Below are 15,753 nucleotides of genomic sequence, written 5' to 3' on the forward strand. Positions count from 1 at the left end.
TTGTCTTTCTCTTTTGCTTTTCTCTCCCTTCTCCATCTCTTTTAACGTAAAAAAATTTGCTCAAAACGAAAAAAAATATAGGGATCAATTGTATAATTTAACCTAAAATTTTCGTTTGAAATGATAATTTAACGTTTCACATCAGCTTACAGTTACACCATTAATGGCTATTAACGGCTGACTAAAAAATGTTACAACACGATAATATAAGTGACTAAAACATAACATTTCAAACATAAGTGACTAAAATGTAACCTGAGACAAACAAAAGTGACTATTTTGATAGTTTACCCTTATTTTATTTATTTATATATATAATATATAATTAGATAATATGTAAAAGATAACAAAAATAAATTATTAGGAGGAAATTTAAGGATGACAAAAGGTTAATTTTAAATGTCAAAACTACATTTTTAAGTAGTTAATCATAATATAATGAATATCAAGGTTTAAATTTTGGTTCATGGGTGAACCTTACTCACTTCTTCAAGAGGATACTGAATTATTTTTAAAAAAATCAAATCATAATCAAATATTATTTTTTTAAAAATAATAATTTTACTCCTTCAGAGAAATCTTTTTAGAGGAAGTTAAAATCTAGATAAACAACTCAAATTTAAAATTTAAATAGGTATAATCTTGTAAATTTAAAATAAGAAATAAATAAATAATTTAATTTATAGCTTTTTGATAAAAAAATTAAGAATTATCTAATATAGGTGATATGGTTTCATTTTATTTTTCCTTAAAAAAAAAAAACACCTAAGAAACTCGGTGCCTAATCGTGAGTACCGTAGTTGGAGTTGAGGCGTTGGCTATGATGATGATAGGATGGATGGTATTGGTAGTGGGGGTGTTGTTGGTCCCTTCATCCCAATCATTACGGTTCGACATACAATCGGGAAAGATTAAATGCATCTCGGAAGACATGAAAAGCAATTCAATGACGGTGGGGAAGTACCAAGTTATCAATCCCAACCAGGACCGTCATCAACTATTGCCTGATTCTCACAAGTTGAACGTCAAGGTAACGTCGTCGCATGGCCATATTTTTCAGTGGGCGGAGAAAGTAGAGAAAGGGCAGTTTGTATTTACGGCGATGGAGCAGGGAAATTACATGGCTTGCTTTTCGGCACCGGAGCATTGGCCTCTGATTACCTTGACCATTGATTTTGATTGGAGGACAGGTGTTCAGTTTAAGGACTGGTTTAATGTTGCCAAGAAAGGCCATGTCGATGTAAGTCTCTTCATTTATTCATGATATTAGGAAACAACAAAACTGGCACAAACATAAGCATGCGTGCTATATATATTTGTTCATGCTTTTTATAATGCACCCAAGGCTTTGTGGCTGTTTTGTGAATTGCAGGCCATGAAAGTGGAGCTGGAGCAGTTGTACCACACTATTAATTCCATTCATGAAGAAATGTTTTATTTCCGGGCAAGGTAGGGTAACGTCTTTCTCACTTTTTTCCCCCCTTTAATGAATCTTAATTTCTTTGCCCACCCTATTTGGCTTCCCTTCAGAGAAAAAGAAATGCAGCAGCTAAATCAAGAGACTATCTCCAAAATGATGTGGTTGTCCTTCGTCTCACTTTGTTTTGGCTTCTCAGTTGCAGGATTACAATTTTGGTACCTAAAATCCTTCTTCCAAGAAAATAAGCTTATTTGATTTGACTGTGTTACCCAACATCCCTATTTTTTCCTTCTAATTATTATTAGCTACTTTGTTTGACAATGTAATTTCTAGGTCTCATGTTAATAATCTAAAATGCTCTCCCTCGATGACAACTTTGGGACAGGGTACTGAAACACGCAATCTAATACAAGTAATATATGTATCATGCTCATAGTTGACACCTAAGAGCTATAAAAGAAGTGGCAATGATTCAAAAGTTATCCCTTCCAAAACAAGTAATGAAATTCACCATATACAAAGAATAAAACAATATCAGTAAAAAGACTAAAAGGGATACAATTGAAGGATGCAAAATACAACCCTGTTAAGATGATGAAACATTTTATGTACTGTCAATGCTGGAGACCTTGGTTCACTTGCTTCACAGACCTACTTTCGTGATTGAATTGGAAAGGACAGAGGTAATCCAGTCATGGAAAAATCTACTTTATAATACCATTATCTACACAAATGGGCGAGCTGGAAAGGGGATTTTTTCATGAACCGAATATATTCCAATGACTATCGCTGGGTGCATTTCCCTTTATCTTTTCAAGCCTCTTGAGAATTTCCAAGAAAGAAGGTCTTTGGTTCATGTCAGAAGCCCAGCACTTACCTGTTAAGCTATAACAAATGTTCAACAATCAACAACCACCCCATTCTCCAAGCCCATCACTCCAATTGTTTGTTTTTATATAAAATCAAATTCAGTTAAGAAACTTTATTAACATTAACTAATAAACATCTTTGAAAATAGATGGCTTACTCTCTCAGCTCAGGGAGAAATGACTTTGAACGAAAATTAGGCCGGTGACCCTCTGCCACTAACTTTGCTGCTTCATAGGGCTCATGATTTGAGAATGGTGGTTCTCCTTCAATCATCTGCTCCAAGTAGGAATTATCATGTATCGGAAGTAGACTCGAACATTGCATTGCATGATCAACACCATTTTGAGAGAGGAAGAAGATTACCTCATAAAGTATCATCGCAAAAGAGAAAACATCAACCTTTTTGTCATATTTCCGGTGCTTGAAAACTTCAGGAGCCATATAACGATCTATTCCAGTTCCAAGTCAAGAAAGTTAAGTATCTGAGAATCATATTATATCCAAAGGAAATCTTTAAGAGACTCACAACTCCCTGTTTCGCCTGTCATTTTGTAGACATCATGAGAATTTTGAACCTTGATGAGCTTGCTCAGTCCAAAGTCTCCAACTTTCAAATGGTCTGCGCTGGAGTTTACCAGAAGCACGTTCCTGATAAAAAGAAGTAAATTTTAACACGAAAAAAAGAACGTATTTTAAACATTAATCGTGGAAGCGAAAAGAAACAAAGCAACTAGAGAATTAGGGAAAATAGTTTGTGCTTTCAGAAAAAGGGCCAAACTTCTTTAAGCATTCAAAATTCGAAAAGGAATTTCCACAACATAAGCTCGCAGTCAATCAAATCTTAGATATTTGAACCAATAGGTAGTCATGGTAGAACAAAAACAGGAGAGTTCCAGAGCAGAACTGAAAGAGAAACCGACTCACCTTGGTTTTAGATCTCGATGAATTATGACATTTGGCTCATTGTGAAGATAAGCCATACCCCTTAAGAAAAAAAATTATAAATCCAGATTAGTAAAGTAGGCATACAAATGTGAGAAAATTAATCCAGCCAGTCGCATAGCAAACACATATTCTGTACATCAAAAGGAAGGGAAGTCGTTCAAAACCAAAGAAAATAAATGATTTTATCTTAATTAAGAAATGAAACAAGATTTATGCTACGCTATTACATATTATCTCATTTTTTCCCTCAAGTTTTACTTAGATGTCAAGAACATCACATATAGAGCTGCACGGACCATATATCTTCACAAGCTTTCCTACAAACCTAGCAATGTCCAATGCGAAGTTGATGGCTGCTGATGAATTGAGTCCATTCTTTTCCTTGAGATACTGATGAAGATCACCCTGTAATAGCATGGAATATGATAAGTAATTAAAGTAAAACTTAGATTTCTATTTAGAATTTCTACAGAGAGAACTAAACTATTTAGAACGAGAACATAAATGCATTCGCGTACCCCTCTTAAATATTCAGTAATTAACATAAGAGGCTTCTTGTCAGTGACAGCTCCGAGGAATTGAACTACATTTGGATGGCGGAGCTTTACGAGCAAATTCACTTCATGCCGGAAATCCTGACTGCACTAGCACAGCAGAAACACACAACGAGTTGCAGAATCAATAAAAGAATAAAGGATAGAGAGGGAATTGATCACAGCAATAACAAGCATCAGATAAACCAGTAGAAATGTGGAAGCAGCTTTCAAAATTGAAGCTAATTACCACGAGGAGAGGCATGAATCATTAAAGAAAATGTTTCATGACATTTTGGGTGAATTCATGTCAGTTCTGTTTTTTCTCTTAGGTCAACATTCATTGTCAGTCAATAAGCACATAATTTTCTGCATATGACAACATCAAAGAAAGAAAACATTCGTGGGAAAGATCCTTGGAAGAAAACTATAGAGATACATTCAAAACATTGTGGGCTTACATCACCAATCTGTCATCTGAAAGTGATGGAAGAATGCGTTTGACAGCTACAGGTGTTCCTCGCCAACTGGCCCTTAAAATCTCACCAAATGACCCCTGAAAATGTGAGATATAATTAGTGAAAGCACACATTGTATTAGGAAAATAGACGAGGTACTTGCATGCTGAATTGCTGATAACCAGAACTTGAGCAGCTTATATATGAATTCAAGTTCAAAACTGATAGATTGAAAGTTAGAAATGTTTAAAAATTGAGATCACACCTTCCCTATGATATTTGAATTTGAAAAGTCCAGCTCAGAAGGGTCAACTTCCCAGTCACACTTGTTAGGTAGAGGAGGTGGAACTGGCTTTGGCTCAAAATGGCTTCCATTTTGTCCCTGAAACAAAGAGAACTTTAACTTTTAACCCAAAAGCAGTTAAAATACAAGTTAACATGTCTAAAAGGTTTTCCATCAATTAAACTTGTTGATCTAGCTCCCGCGTCAATCAGATCACATGAGATGATGAGCAACCATAAGAGCCAATAACTAGTGAGCATTTGACATCTTAAGGAAATTGTTCATGAATTACTGCACGAGAGAGAGAGAGGGACGCATAGTTACATCATCAATGCGTATGGAAAGGGAAACACACAACATTCGGATCAAGCAGCCATCTCTAATATGATAAAGCTTTGACAACATCAGCAAAATGAAAGATATCCAGGATGTCCTTCTGTCCTCAGAAGGACATCAATGGAAAATTATAGGCCATCCACAGTTTTGACTTTTGAGTCAGCATATCCAAGCATGAAAAAGGAAAACACATTACTTGTTTATGTTAGTAATCCGTAGAGGTCTGGCCTAGGGATGGTAATAAAAACCAAAAACCAACGAATTCCGAGCCGATCTGACTCAATAGGGTCGGGTTTTTTTTTCTCTTGAAATCAGGTTTTGAGGCAAGGCAGGTAAAGTTAGCTTTAGAGGATGGTCAGACTGTGATCAGGTTTAGCGTGAATTCGTCTGACTCGATATATTTACGAAATTACTTTATATATATTTAATATTAATTAAGTTAAAAAATCTTTAAATTTGATAACTACCAACATCATTTTATCACCTTTACTTCCATTTCACACTAATTTTTTTTCTTCTCATTTTAGTTTATTTTTTCAAGTCTCCGTCTCCTTTTCGGTTTTTTTCTATGATGTAATATATATCTTTTTACTTATTCATCCTAAGCATAAATTTTTAAAAATATATATTTTTTAATTTAATTAATAACAATTTTAAATTAAAAAATTTAAACTCAAGTATGATTGGATCGAGTTGGAGTCAGATATACAATTAATTATCGGGGTTCGAATTTGGGACGGATTGAATTTTTATAAGTCAGCATTGAGTCGGAATCGGAGCATGACGATAGAGTATCGGGTCAGAGTCGGGCTGGGGGAAAAATCCAACTCGCCCAGCCCGTTGCATCACTAGTCTGGCCAAATATGATCACGGAAAGCTTGCATTCAAGTTCCATTTCCCACAACTATTTATACATCGTACTGTTATAGCTGACTATTATTACAAAGAAGAAAAGCAATTAAAAGAATAGGCATTTTAAGAATTCCTCTCATTTTAGATCAACTATTGAAAGCATAGTTAAAAACACCTCGAACAAAGGAAAAATGTGGCAAGTAAAAGGCTAAACTTACATAAGATAATCCACCATATGATTTTAATAGTTCGATCATTTCATGTTTCTTAGCTCCTTCTGCATCGGCTAATGGCTTCAATCACCAAAAAGAAAAACAAATTTAAAGTTAAATCCAAAGAAAGAAAAAGAAAGAGTGAAAGCGAAGACGAAAGAAGAGGCAGGCACCGTATTCCTCCACCGATCTTGGGAGTTGACGTCGGCGCCAAACTCGAGGAGGCAAGTGGCGACGTCGATCCAACCATGGAGCGAAGCGACGTGGAGAGGCGTACGGTTGTCGTAGTCCCTAGCATTGACCAAAGACCGATCCTCCTGGAGAAGCTTGCGTACAGCGGAGGCGTCATTCTGATGAGCATGCCATAAGATCTGCGAAGTCCGGCTCAGTCTGGCCTTCTCCTTCTGCCTGTCCGAAGAGGTCGATCCCCGCGCCGACGGTTCTCCGCCGGATTTGCTTGAGCTCATCGCTTTTGTTTCTTCTTTTTCTGTATGAAGGGAGGAGTGTTCGTCGGATTCCAAATGAAATGCAAAATTAAAATAGTTGTTTCATCCGTTATTCCGTTTTACTTTTTCAACCGAAAAGATTCTTTCTCTCTCCATATTCTCTCCTTCAATTTATTCCGAAGAAATTGTATTTCCAGTCCTTTTTTATTTTAGAAAATAAAGTAAGAAGTAACGTTTTCGCGCATTTTCAGTAAAGGTAAATTATAAAAGCAGTCGCTTAAAGTTATATTTTAGTTATTTAGTTTAAAACATTTCGTTTTAGTCACTTACGTTATCGTTTTGTTACGAAATGGTCATTTTGTCATTAAGTTTCATTATCTTCCTAACGGCGGTCCTACGTGACAATTCAAATTAAATTTATTTAATTAAAACTTATTTTCATTCTAGCAACGGGACATCCAAGTTAGTATTTAAAACCTATTTGGACTGCCACTGTCGTTAGAGAGGTAACAGAGTTTAACGGTAGAGTTACCACTTCATAACAAAATAATAATATAAGTGACTAAAAACTAACATTTCAAATCTTTACTATTTTTATAGTTTACATGCTGAAATGCAACTTTATCTTTAGCCCTCGTTATTGATTGGTTACAGCGACAAATACTTGAGAGAAAAGATATTTATAACATCAACAAAAAGTAGGAGTGTTGTCTAACTGTATACATAAGGTGTAGTAAATTGGTATGTTGCTCATACATATGTATAAACTTTATTCTGGTATTCATAAGCTGACTCAATACAGCACAACTAAAACTGATTCCCTGAAGATCAGCAGCTGAGTCGAACCACTGGAACCCTGCGTCTTCCTGCTGATAATAATATCTCATTCATTTCACCGATCTGAAACAACAGTTGCTTCATCTTCTGCAACATCAAATTAATATCATAAGCATCATATATATGTAGTTTAAGCCAATTTGAGAAACTTTAGAGTTTTGAAGAAGAAATTAAGCAGATGTAATCAAGACCTGGTCTTTCTCTTGAATCATACGTATCAATGGATCCTTCTTCACCTCCTTCACTCTGCCACCCTACACCCTAGCTTTGGCATACAAAAATGACAGCAACATAGTTGCCACGACTATATTACCTGACCAAACCCCCCATCCGAATCCCACATAATATCCAACTCTAGCAGCAAGTTTTAAAGCCCCATTAGTCAGGATTTTACCGATGGCACTTGTATTCTTCAAAGGCCATGAATTTTCTCCATCCCCTTTGATCATCGACCAAGAGGTCGCCGAAGAATTCACTACTTCTTCTTCTTCTTCTTCTTCTTCTTCTTCTTCTTCTTCTTCTTCTTCTTCTTCTTCTTCTTCTTCTTCTTCTTCTTCTTCTTCTTCTTCTTCTTCTTCTAAGCCAACATGGCGACTTGGGGGTAAGACAGATAAGTGATGTTGATGTTGGGGGCTGTTGTCTTTGGTGGTAGCAGTAGCTACCATGTGTTGTTCCGCTAATGGTGTGATGAGAGGAGTTGAATATGCTGGGGCCTGGATTAGCTCCCACTCACTTAACCCATCCGATGACTCGCCTTCATCCATGTTATCTCTCGGGATTGGTATCAAAGGTGTTGACACCATTTTTTTGGATTGAAAACGGGGTCGATTTTGGCTTTTAAAAATGAAAACGAAAACAGGAGTCGCCACCAATCCTTTTTGATAAGGTGTGATTGGATCACCTCGAAAAATGGTTGTTTTTAATAAACGGTTTGATTTTATTAAAACAACAAGTTTGGTCCACGAAATTCAGAAAAATGGGTTCGGGAGTCGATTACGCACGAGGAAGGATTAGCACCCTCGATACGCCCAAAATTGGTACCTAATTGATTACTTAATGTCTTAGTGTCGAAAAATTAAAAATTTTAAAGAAATTTAAAAATACGATCCTTGTATTAAAATAAATTTTTTTGGGAAACGTAGCATATTTTATGTTAATTGAGAAAAAAAAAGAATCATATCCAGTAAATTTAGACATAATGTTTGGAATTCCCAAAACGCGAATAAAAATGCTTATTTAAAAGATATTTAACTATCTTGGATTAAAAAATGATCACGACCAGTAAGTTAGGACACGATCCTTTTTTATTCCCGATATCGTTTAAAACCTGAATTTGAAGAGATTCGTGTTTTTTAGATTTATTGTGAAAATCGAGACCCAGTAAGTTAGGGTACGACATTCTCAAATCTAAACACAAGATTTTACTTATCCAAAGATCGTAATTTATGCGTTGAAAGAAATTAATCTAACATGAAATAATAAAACACGATGTTAATACTCGTAACAAGACGATATTGAATACAATAGTGCAAAAATAATACGAACAATTGCAACAAAAATAAGATAAATAAAAAGCACAAATCAATATTATACGAAATAGCAATGTATATGAGCAAATAAAATTAAAACATTCATTCACGAAAATGAAATAAATAAATAAACAAAGAAAATGTATAAAACTATAAAAAAAATATAAAAGATATATATATATAAATTATAAAGTATGAAAACATAAGTACATATATATAAATAAAAGTATGTATGTGTATATATATTTCATAAAGATAAAAAGAGATACAAATATACATATTATAAAGTAAAACAATGTAAATATGTTCATATGGAAAAATATATATATGCATGTAAATTATGATAAAATAAAAGAGAAAAAAAATATAAAAGTATACATATGTATTCATAAAAATTAAAAACAATATGTACGTATATATATATTAAAAAAAATCGTATGTATGTATATATATATAGGAAAACAATAAAAAGGCATATAGATATATATAGACATATATATATAAATTATAAAATATAAAAATGCGTTTGTACGTATATATAAATAGATTATAAAAATGTATGTACAAGTAGAAAGCATATATATAGATATATATATATATATAGAATAAAAAAATACAAGAAATACAAAAAACAAAGCTAATCAATATATTAACCCAATAGTAACGAATAAATAAATAGGCAAATAAAACTAATAATGATAATAAATAATAATAATAATAATAATAATAATAATAATAGTAATAAAACTAATTTAATAATAATAGAAATAACAATGACAGGACCAAATTGCAAATAAAACAAAATCTCAGGGGATAAATCAGAATCAAATAAGGCAAAGGACCGAATTACACTACGCTAATGAAACGGAGGGACGGAAATAGTAAATATCCCGCACTCCAAAACGCATCACTTTGCGTAGGACTAAAATGAAACGGGATTAAAGTTATACGGCTAAATTAAAAAACGAAAAGGGACCAGATTGCACTAAGGCGCAAAAGCGGAAGGACCAAAAGAGTAAATAACCCAAATTTTAAAAACACGCGGATCCCTGATCGGGTCGGGTCGACGCGCCGGTAAAAGGGCACTAAGGCCAAAACGGCGTCGTTTTGGCTACTGGGGTTAAACCCCAAAATTTCATTTTTTAAAAAAAAATTCATTTTTCTTTCTTCCCTAAAAAAAACTCAGAAATTTTCCCTCAAGTCTCTCTCTCTCTCTTTTGAACATTCGGCCAGGAGTCCGTTCATCAGCCGCCGCTTCGGCCGTCGGCGACGGCGCCACCGCGCACGGTGGCCGGAAAACTAAAAAAGCACTTTTTCACTCTTTTTTTAGAGCAAAGCCCCGATTTGGGGTTAAGATAGCTCAAAAGGCTCTCAACAATCAAAAAAGAGAAGAAGAAAAAAAGAAAAACAAAGAAAACCCTTTGGTTTCTCCTCGCCGCCGGTGGGGTCCTTTCGGCAAGCCAGTTGTCCTGACCACCCTCAAGACGGAGGAGTCCCCGATTACCCGAAAGGTAACAAATTTCTTTTTCTTATTATTTCCTTTATTTTGAAATAAAAAATAAATTAATAAATAAAGCACATTTGTTTCTTTGAATCTGTTTTTTTGCTTTTATATTTCTTGAAATTGTGAAGAAAAGGGTGGGGGGAACCCCTGTTACAGAGATGATACTTGGCTTTATAGCCAATGCTATTTTCATTTTCTTTTTTCTTTTTTCTCTGTTTGCTACTGTTCTTTGCGTGTTTTCTTCTCATTGCAGGTGGAGCAGATGCACGGCGCCGGTGCAGATGGGACGTGCGGCGATGGGACAAAGGCAGTGGCAGCAGGTCCTAGCATGCGGCGCCCTAGGGTTAGGTTTTTTTATTTTTGCTGAAATTGTTTTAAGTTTGGGCCGTTTGGGCTTGTAATATCATTTGGGTATTGGGCTAGTGTTTAAGTGGGTAATGGGTTAAGTTTATTGGGTAATGGGCCGGGCAAATATTGGGCTTGTACAAAAGGGAGCACAACTTTAGGTTCTCTTCGTATATTCACACATGGTCTGTAACGTTGAGCTATGGGTAAATATCTGGCTTTGCGAAGGAGTAGATGTAAGTTAGAAACTTAAAAAAGAAAGAAATATCTGGAGGTTTGACAATGTCAGATTAATGGATTGGATTATTGTATTTCATGTCCACTCCACTTCAATCAATGTATAAAGGAGGTGCGTTTTGGGTCTTTCATTTGCTTCGAGTTTCAGGATATTGTGGGCCAAATCTCCTTTCACCAATCACCCTTTATGAATCTGATCATTTTAACATGATTATAACCAAATATATGTATTACCGGATTATTATACTCTAGAGAGCTACTTTTTGGTATAAAAAACACATCTCCAATATCATCTCACAAAATACGCGTTTAATATTTCCTCTTAATTATACATAATTTGGATTACTATAATAATAAATTTTAACTTTAGATGTCATATATTTTGTCAATTAAGTCCTAATTTTAAAAAATTCAATAAATTTAACCTCATCATTTATACAATCTGTTAATTTTGTAGAGAGTAAATCTTTGTTTATTAAAATTCAAAAAATATCATATTTACATAGCTTGAGTACTATACTGTTGGGTTTAAGCATGCATTTAAAAAATGTGGAGCATCTACTTTGATGAATCTATTACTTTTACAATCAATGAAAATAAAAATGTCGTTGAGATATGAAAGCCACACCAACTTCATTGATCTTTTATGACCATATATTGTTTTGCTTTTTCTTGCTCAAATAATTGATTTTTGGTTTTGGGCAGTAAAGGAGAAGTAAAAAATGAAAGATTTGAATCGACAATTGAAACTTTGAAAAGAAATAAACTATTTCAGAAATGAATTTAATAAAATATTGGTTGTAAAATGAAGAAATTGAGATTTGAATTGAAAGGACTTTTGAGTTCTTGAAAATGGAGGAGCAAAAATAAATAAATGAAATGAAATGAAAATTTGGAAAAAAAAAATTTAAAATTGAAATTAAACGATAGTCTTTCGTATCAATTTTCTAAATTTTTATATTTATATATGTGTTTGAGCTTAATTTATATATATATAATATTTAATAATTTTTAGAATTAGGACTAAATTGACATGTATAAATCTTGTGAGCTAAATTTGTTAAATCAAGATTAAATTGATAAAGTATGTAAACATTGAGGGTTAAATTTCTTATTATACCAATTAAAATTATGTATAGTTGCTCTGATTTTGTTAAATATCATAACTGTATATGTAGCTAAGGATGACTGGGGGGGGGGGAGTTTTGGCCTATTGTGCACAATTCACTGATATTTTCTCTTGTTCTTATGCATGCTGTTGCAGTGGCACTCTTTACACTGAAGAAGTTCTAAGCTCTATCCACCATTCGTTTTCCTGCAAATGCGGGTATTAATAGCCCTTCTATTACCTGTTGAATTCCAGATTAAGGCATGATTGTTTTCAGACATTGGTTCTTTTCGCATGTGTGCTTGGGATATACATGTTATTTGTGTATACTAGGATGTAAATGAAGTAATGAACCATGATCAAGCCTGAAACCCACTAAGCTTGCTTCAAAAACAAGTGCCAGCCTCCTTATGTCATTAAACATTTCTTTGAATTTTAGTGAAAGGTCACACAATTCCAGGAAATAACAACAGGATTTGTGGAGGTTAAGAGTTGGAATCTAATGTTGACTAGATTGGTTAAGTGCAATTATTGGTTAAGTGCAATTATCAATGACAGATTCATAAGTATGATTCTGGATTCATATGATTCTTCTGCAAACAAAAGAATTATAAACATCATATGTTAATGCTTTCCTCATCAGTCAACAAACATGCTTTTCCACACCATTTCATTCTCAAGATCAATTAATATTTCTCATCATGCTACGACTATAGGAGTGATCTTCATCAATACCCCAATTTATCAACAGCCAAGAGCTTAAGCCTTGCTTAGTAGAGTGATAAAAAATTAGAAAGATGGAAAGCATAATGTTTTTTTCATAGGTATACTTGGTAAGAGAGACGGAACATTTTCTTTCCATCAATTGCTTGGTAGAGTTAAAAATTGAAAGGAAAGAAAATAAAATATTTAAAAAATACATAATTTTGAACTAGCATACACACCTTTCTTATTTTCTCTCCTTTCATCGTTCCAATTTGAAAGAATTGATTTTTATGCATTAGGATGAAAATTGGTCATCCCTTCTATTTTCTTTACTCTCACTTGTTTTCTCAATCAAGCATGCTCAAAATTTATTTTCTTTTCACTTTTTCACTCCCTCTTCTCATCTCTCCAACTTTTCACCAACCAAGCACACCCTTAATGAATACAAAAGGAATACAAAAGGAAGTACGAGGATAGAATCAAATTGTTTCATGTCTGTTCTTAGAATACAAGAAACTTTATGCACCTGAGCCATGAATGTCTTTGGAAGGGTTGAGAGGATCATCTTTAGCACTCATGAGCTGAAAACCCTGCTTGTTGGAGTTCTACCGAACCAACCACAACAACTCTCCTTTAGTACTCCAAGAATGGAACTGGCAACCATATCCGAATCTACACGTAGCAATGTACATGATATCATTTAACACCCATAAATTCAGAACAACATTGATTGATGGTCATCGGAAGTGTACGATTTGCAACTGAAATAGAAAACTGTATTCATCATGGAATGAACAAGCACCACAAACGAATACATTATCACCAACAAAGGCCCCTCCCAGATCCTAGAAGACCCGTCTCCATAACTCAACGTCTGTACCCTATGTTTAAACAACCCCTCCACAAATGTCAATCCAATTGTAGATACAAGAAATATCAACAGACCAACCTGAGTCTGCCCCTTGATTAGGACACCGGCTCGAACCAATGCTTGTACTCCCCAAACTTCCTCCAAAACACACATTACAATCCCCATATCGCAGACAACAACAACGTTGGCGAAAACAATTGCAAAAACTAGCCCAACCATTATCATCGCAAAGACAATTATATCAGGTGAAAACCCAAGAACAGAGAGTACACTACATGCCACAAGAAGAAAAATGATGAAAGTTGTCACACAACCAACAATTACCATACACATCCACAAATAGGAAGAAACAAGCTGCCTCCAAAGCGTTCGAATTATCACAAAGAATTTGGAAACATCAGCTGATTCCTTCAAATAAGTAGAATCTACACAATAAACCACAGCAGCCTTTGATAACAAACTAAATGTAATGAGCAAAGGGAAGCACGTTACTGAGGAAACAGCGGTCTCAACTAAATGTTGGCACGACTGTTTGATGAAAGGTCTGAATGGAACTCCACTAGTTTTAGCAACTAACAAAAGCCTAACAGTTAGAGTGTTCACAATGGACTCACCAACTAACAAATTAGAAGACATAAGGACTGCAGATACAGGGCAAATTAACAAAGCTAAAATGATCATAAAACCAGAACAATTGTACCGTAAAATCCTAACAGTTTCTCTTAAGATCTCTAAAACACTCGTCGAATGGAATCGGTGGTTAGGATGAGTAGCATCATGGGATGATTGTAGCTCAAAACTTTGACCATGATGGGTTTCCTTCAATCGTTCCTTTTCTAGATGATCTGACCTCATCCGTGGAGAAGTAACGGTAGAAATTTCCATTATATCCAATACCCAGAAAATATCAAACCGAGAAGCTACGTGAACATTGGAAATGATAGACAAGCGCAGATCAAATCTGAAAGAGCTAGATCCAACTCTTCCACTGCTGAGCAGTCCCCAAAACACAAAATTGAAGGTAAAAGCTTGAATATTAGATTGTGAAATAGGAGGGAGATCCTCGAGTGTCAAATAAAAGAAGAGAAGGATTATACAAAATTAGCTACCATTTTTAGCATGCAATGGCGCCGAAGATCCTTAGTCTGTAACAGCTTGTAATGAGCCTTTCTGATTTTTCAAGATTTGGAAATATTTGTCGACAGGATTTGGATTTGGACGGTTACAGCCAGGAAGGGACCTCAGTTTGGCAAGCGACAAAAGGCACAAGATAGGCATTAATGAATTTTAAATTGACTGTAAATTCATCCAAATTTCTAAAAGCACCGTCAAAGAAACAATATTATATCAGGCAGTGATGCCAACCGGACGGATTCTTTTTTAATCAAAGCCGACAGGAAGCACTAAAACTTTTTTTAAAAATATAAACAAGTAAATCACGCCCTTATTAAAATAATTTTCAAAAAAATTAAGTTTTTAATTATTTTTTATTCAATTAGGTATTTCAACATTTAAAATGTATAAAAAAGATTCTTAAAATTTTTCAAAAAAGCAATTAAACCCCTGCACTTATTAAAAATTATAGGAAAACAATAAATTTAGAAAATGTATTAAATTTTAATAAAAATATAAAAAATTAAAAATTTATTAAAAATCAAATATTTTTTTATAAAAATTGTAAAATTTTATAAAAAATCATACAAATTTTAATGACCTCTATTTTTTTCATTAAAGTCATCACATATCACAACACAGCATGACATATGGTGAAAAATGATAAAAATAAAAATCAATAAAAGTTATAAAAAATTATAAAATGCTTCTTTTGGTACGATAATTTTTATAAAATTTTTTTATGAAATTTATGTTTCTTTACATTTTGTATAATTTTCTTACGACTTTATAAAATTTTATAATTTTTTTTTATATTTCTATATATTTTATAATTTTTTTAAGATTTTTATAAAATTTTATAACTTTTTTATATTTTTTACTATTTTTATATTTTTTCTAATTTTTAATTTTTAATATTTTATTTTTATTAAAATTTAATAAAATTTATAGATTTATAGATTTTTTTAAAATTTTTTCTAATTTTTAATAAAAGCAGGGGCTTAATTGTTTTTCTTAAAAAAGTTTGAGAGTCTTTTTGAGGCATTTTGATAGTTCAAGTTAGAGGTGCTCATGGGCCGGGACCAGAAAAAAATTTCGGCCCGCGTCCTAGGCCTAGGCCCGGCCATGCCTGAAATATGGGCCTAAAAT

General features: G+C 33.8%; 4 protein-coding genes across 7 annotated transcripts; 1 reads left to right on the forward strand and 3 right to left on the reverse strand.

Annotated features, from left to right (window-relative positions):
• Window positions 1–736: 736 nt before the first annotated feature.
• On the forward strand, window positions 737–1,816 carry LOC107910117 (transmembrane emp24 domain-containing protein p24delta9). 2 transcript variants are annotated; one of them, XM_041088573.1, is made up of 3 exons: window positions 737–1,240; window positions 1,346–1,449; window positions 1,531–1,816. In XM_041088573.1, the coding sequence occupies exons 1-3, from the start codon at window positions 821–823 to the stop codon at window positions 1,673–1,675; spliced, it is 669 nt and encodes a 222-aa protein (XP_040944507.1). In that variant the 5' UTR covers window positions 737–820; the 3' UTR covers window positions 1,676–1,816. The 2 variants fall into 2 exon arrangements, with proteins under 2 accessions (XP_040944507.1, XP_016693365.1); XM_016837876.2 differs by having other exon boundaries at window positions 1,373–1,449.
• Window positions 1,817–1,935: 119 nt separating this feature from the next.
• LOC107910115 (integrin-linked protein kinase 1) lies at window positions 1,936–6,588 on the reverse strand. Of its 2 annotated transcripts, none has more exons than XM_016837875.2 (11): window positions 6,083–6,588; window positions 5,916–5,990; window positions 4,492–4,608; window positions 4,230–4,324; window positions 3,754–3,874; window positions 3,561–3,640; window positions 3,215–3,274; window positions 2,817–2,938; window positions 2,654–2,739; window positions 2,448–2,563; window positions 1,936–2,297 (listed from the first exon to the last, which is right to left on the reverse strand). In XM_016837875.2, the coding sequence occupies exons 1-11, from the start codon at window positions 6,374–6,376 to the stop codon at window positions 2,294–2,296; spliced, it is 1,170 nt and encodes a 389-aa protein (XP_016693364.1). In that variant the 5' UTR covers window positions 6,377–6,588; the 3' UTR covers window positions 1,936–2,293. The 2 variants fall into 2 exon arrangements, with proteins under 2 accessions (XP_016693364.1, XP_016693363.1); XM_016837874.2 differs by having other exon boundaries at window positions 1,936–2,305.
• Window positions 6,589–7,019: 431 nt separating this feature from the next.
• On the reverse strand, window positions 7,020–7,970 carry LOC107908312 (histone H3.v1). The gene is made up of 2 exons (XM_041088574.1): window positions 7,384–7,970; window positions 7,020–7,279 (listed from the first exon to the last, which is right to left on the reverse strand). Exon 1 carries the CDS (start codon window positions 7,954–7,956, stop codon window positions 7,447–7,449), a length of 510 nt encoding a protein of 169 aa, XP_040944508.1. The 5' UTR covers window positions 7,957–7,970; the 3' UTR covers window positions 7,020–7,279; window positions 7,384–7,446.
• A 4,745-nt stretch (window positions 7,971–12,715) lies between these two features.
• LOC107910118 (uncharacterized) lies at window positions 12,716–14,870 on the reverse strand. 2 transcript variants are annotated; one of them, XM_016837878.2, is made up of 2 exons: window positions 14,601–14,870; window positions 12,716–14,479 (listed from the first exon to the last, which is right to left on the reverse strand). In XM_016837878.2, exon 2 carries the CDS (start codon window positions 14,374–14,376, stop codon window positions 13,336–13,338), a length of 1,041 nt encoding a protein of 346 aa, XP_016693367.1. In that variant the 5' UTR covers window positions 14,377–14,479; window positions 14,601–14,870; the 3' UTR covers window positions 12,716–13,335. The 2 variants fall into 2 exon arrangements, with proteins under 2 accessions (XP_016693367.1, XP_016693366.1); XM_016837877.2 differs by having other exon boundaries at window positions 12,716–14,482.
• Between the last annotated feature and the right edge of the window lie 883 nt (window positions 14,871–15,753).

The sequence above is a fragment of the Gossypium hirsutum genome, chromosome D02 (assembly GCF_007990345.1).
Source record: "Gossypium hirsutum isolate 1008001.06 chromosome D02, Gossypium_hirsutum_v2.1, whole genome shotgun sequence".
Classification (NCBI taxonomy): Eukaryota; Viridiplantae; Streptophyta; class Magnoliopsida; order Malvales; family Malvaceae; genus Gossypium; species Gossypium hirsutum.

What these genes read in the sequence shown, in the direction of transcription:
- LOC107910117 (XM_041088573.1), top strand. Translation starts at nt 821, where the DNA reads ATGATGATGATAGGATGGATGGTATTGGTAGTGGGGGTGTTGTTGGTC. An exon ending in CCAAGAAAGGCCATGTCGAT is followed by an intron (nt 1,241 to 1,345) that starts GTAAGTCTCTTC and finishes AATGCACCCAAG; the next exon opens with GCTTTGTGGCTGTTTTGTGA. An exon ending in ATGTTTTATTTCCGGGCAAG is followed by an intron (nt 1,450 to 1,530) that starts GTAGGGTAACGT and finishes GCTTCCCTTCAG; the next exon opens with AGAAAAAGAAATGCAGCAGC.
- LOC107910115 (XM_016837874.2), bottom strand. Translation starts at nt 6,376, where the DNA reads ATGAGCTCAAGCAAATCCGGCGGAGAACCGTCGGCGCGGGGATCGACC. An exon ending in TTACTGAATATTTAAGAGGG is followed by an intron (nt 3,641 to 3,753) that starts GTACGCGAATGC and finishes ATGCTATTACAG; the next exon opens with GGTGATCTTCATCAGTATCT. An exon ending in CATCGAGATCTAAAACCAAG is followed by an intron (nt 2,939 to 3,214) that starts GTGAGTCGGTTT and finishes TCTTTTTATCAG; the next exon opens with GAACGTGCTTCTGGTAAACT.
- LOC107908312 (XM_041088574.1), bottom strand. Translation starts at nt 7,956, where the DNA reads ATGGATGAAGGCGAGTCATCGGATGGGTTAAGTGAGTGGGAGCTAATC.
- LOC107910118 (XM_016837878.2), bottom strand. Translation starts at nt 14,376, where the DNA reads ATGGAAATTTCTACCGTTACTTCTCCACGGATGAGGTCAGATCATCTA.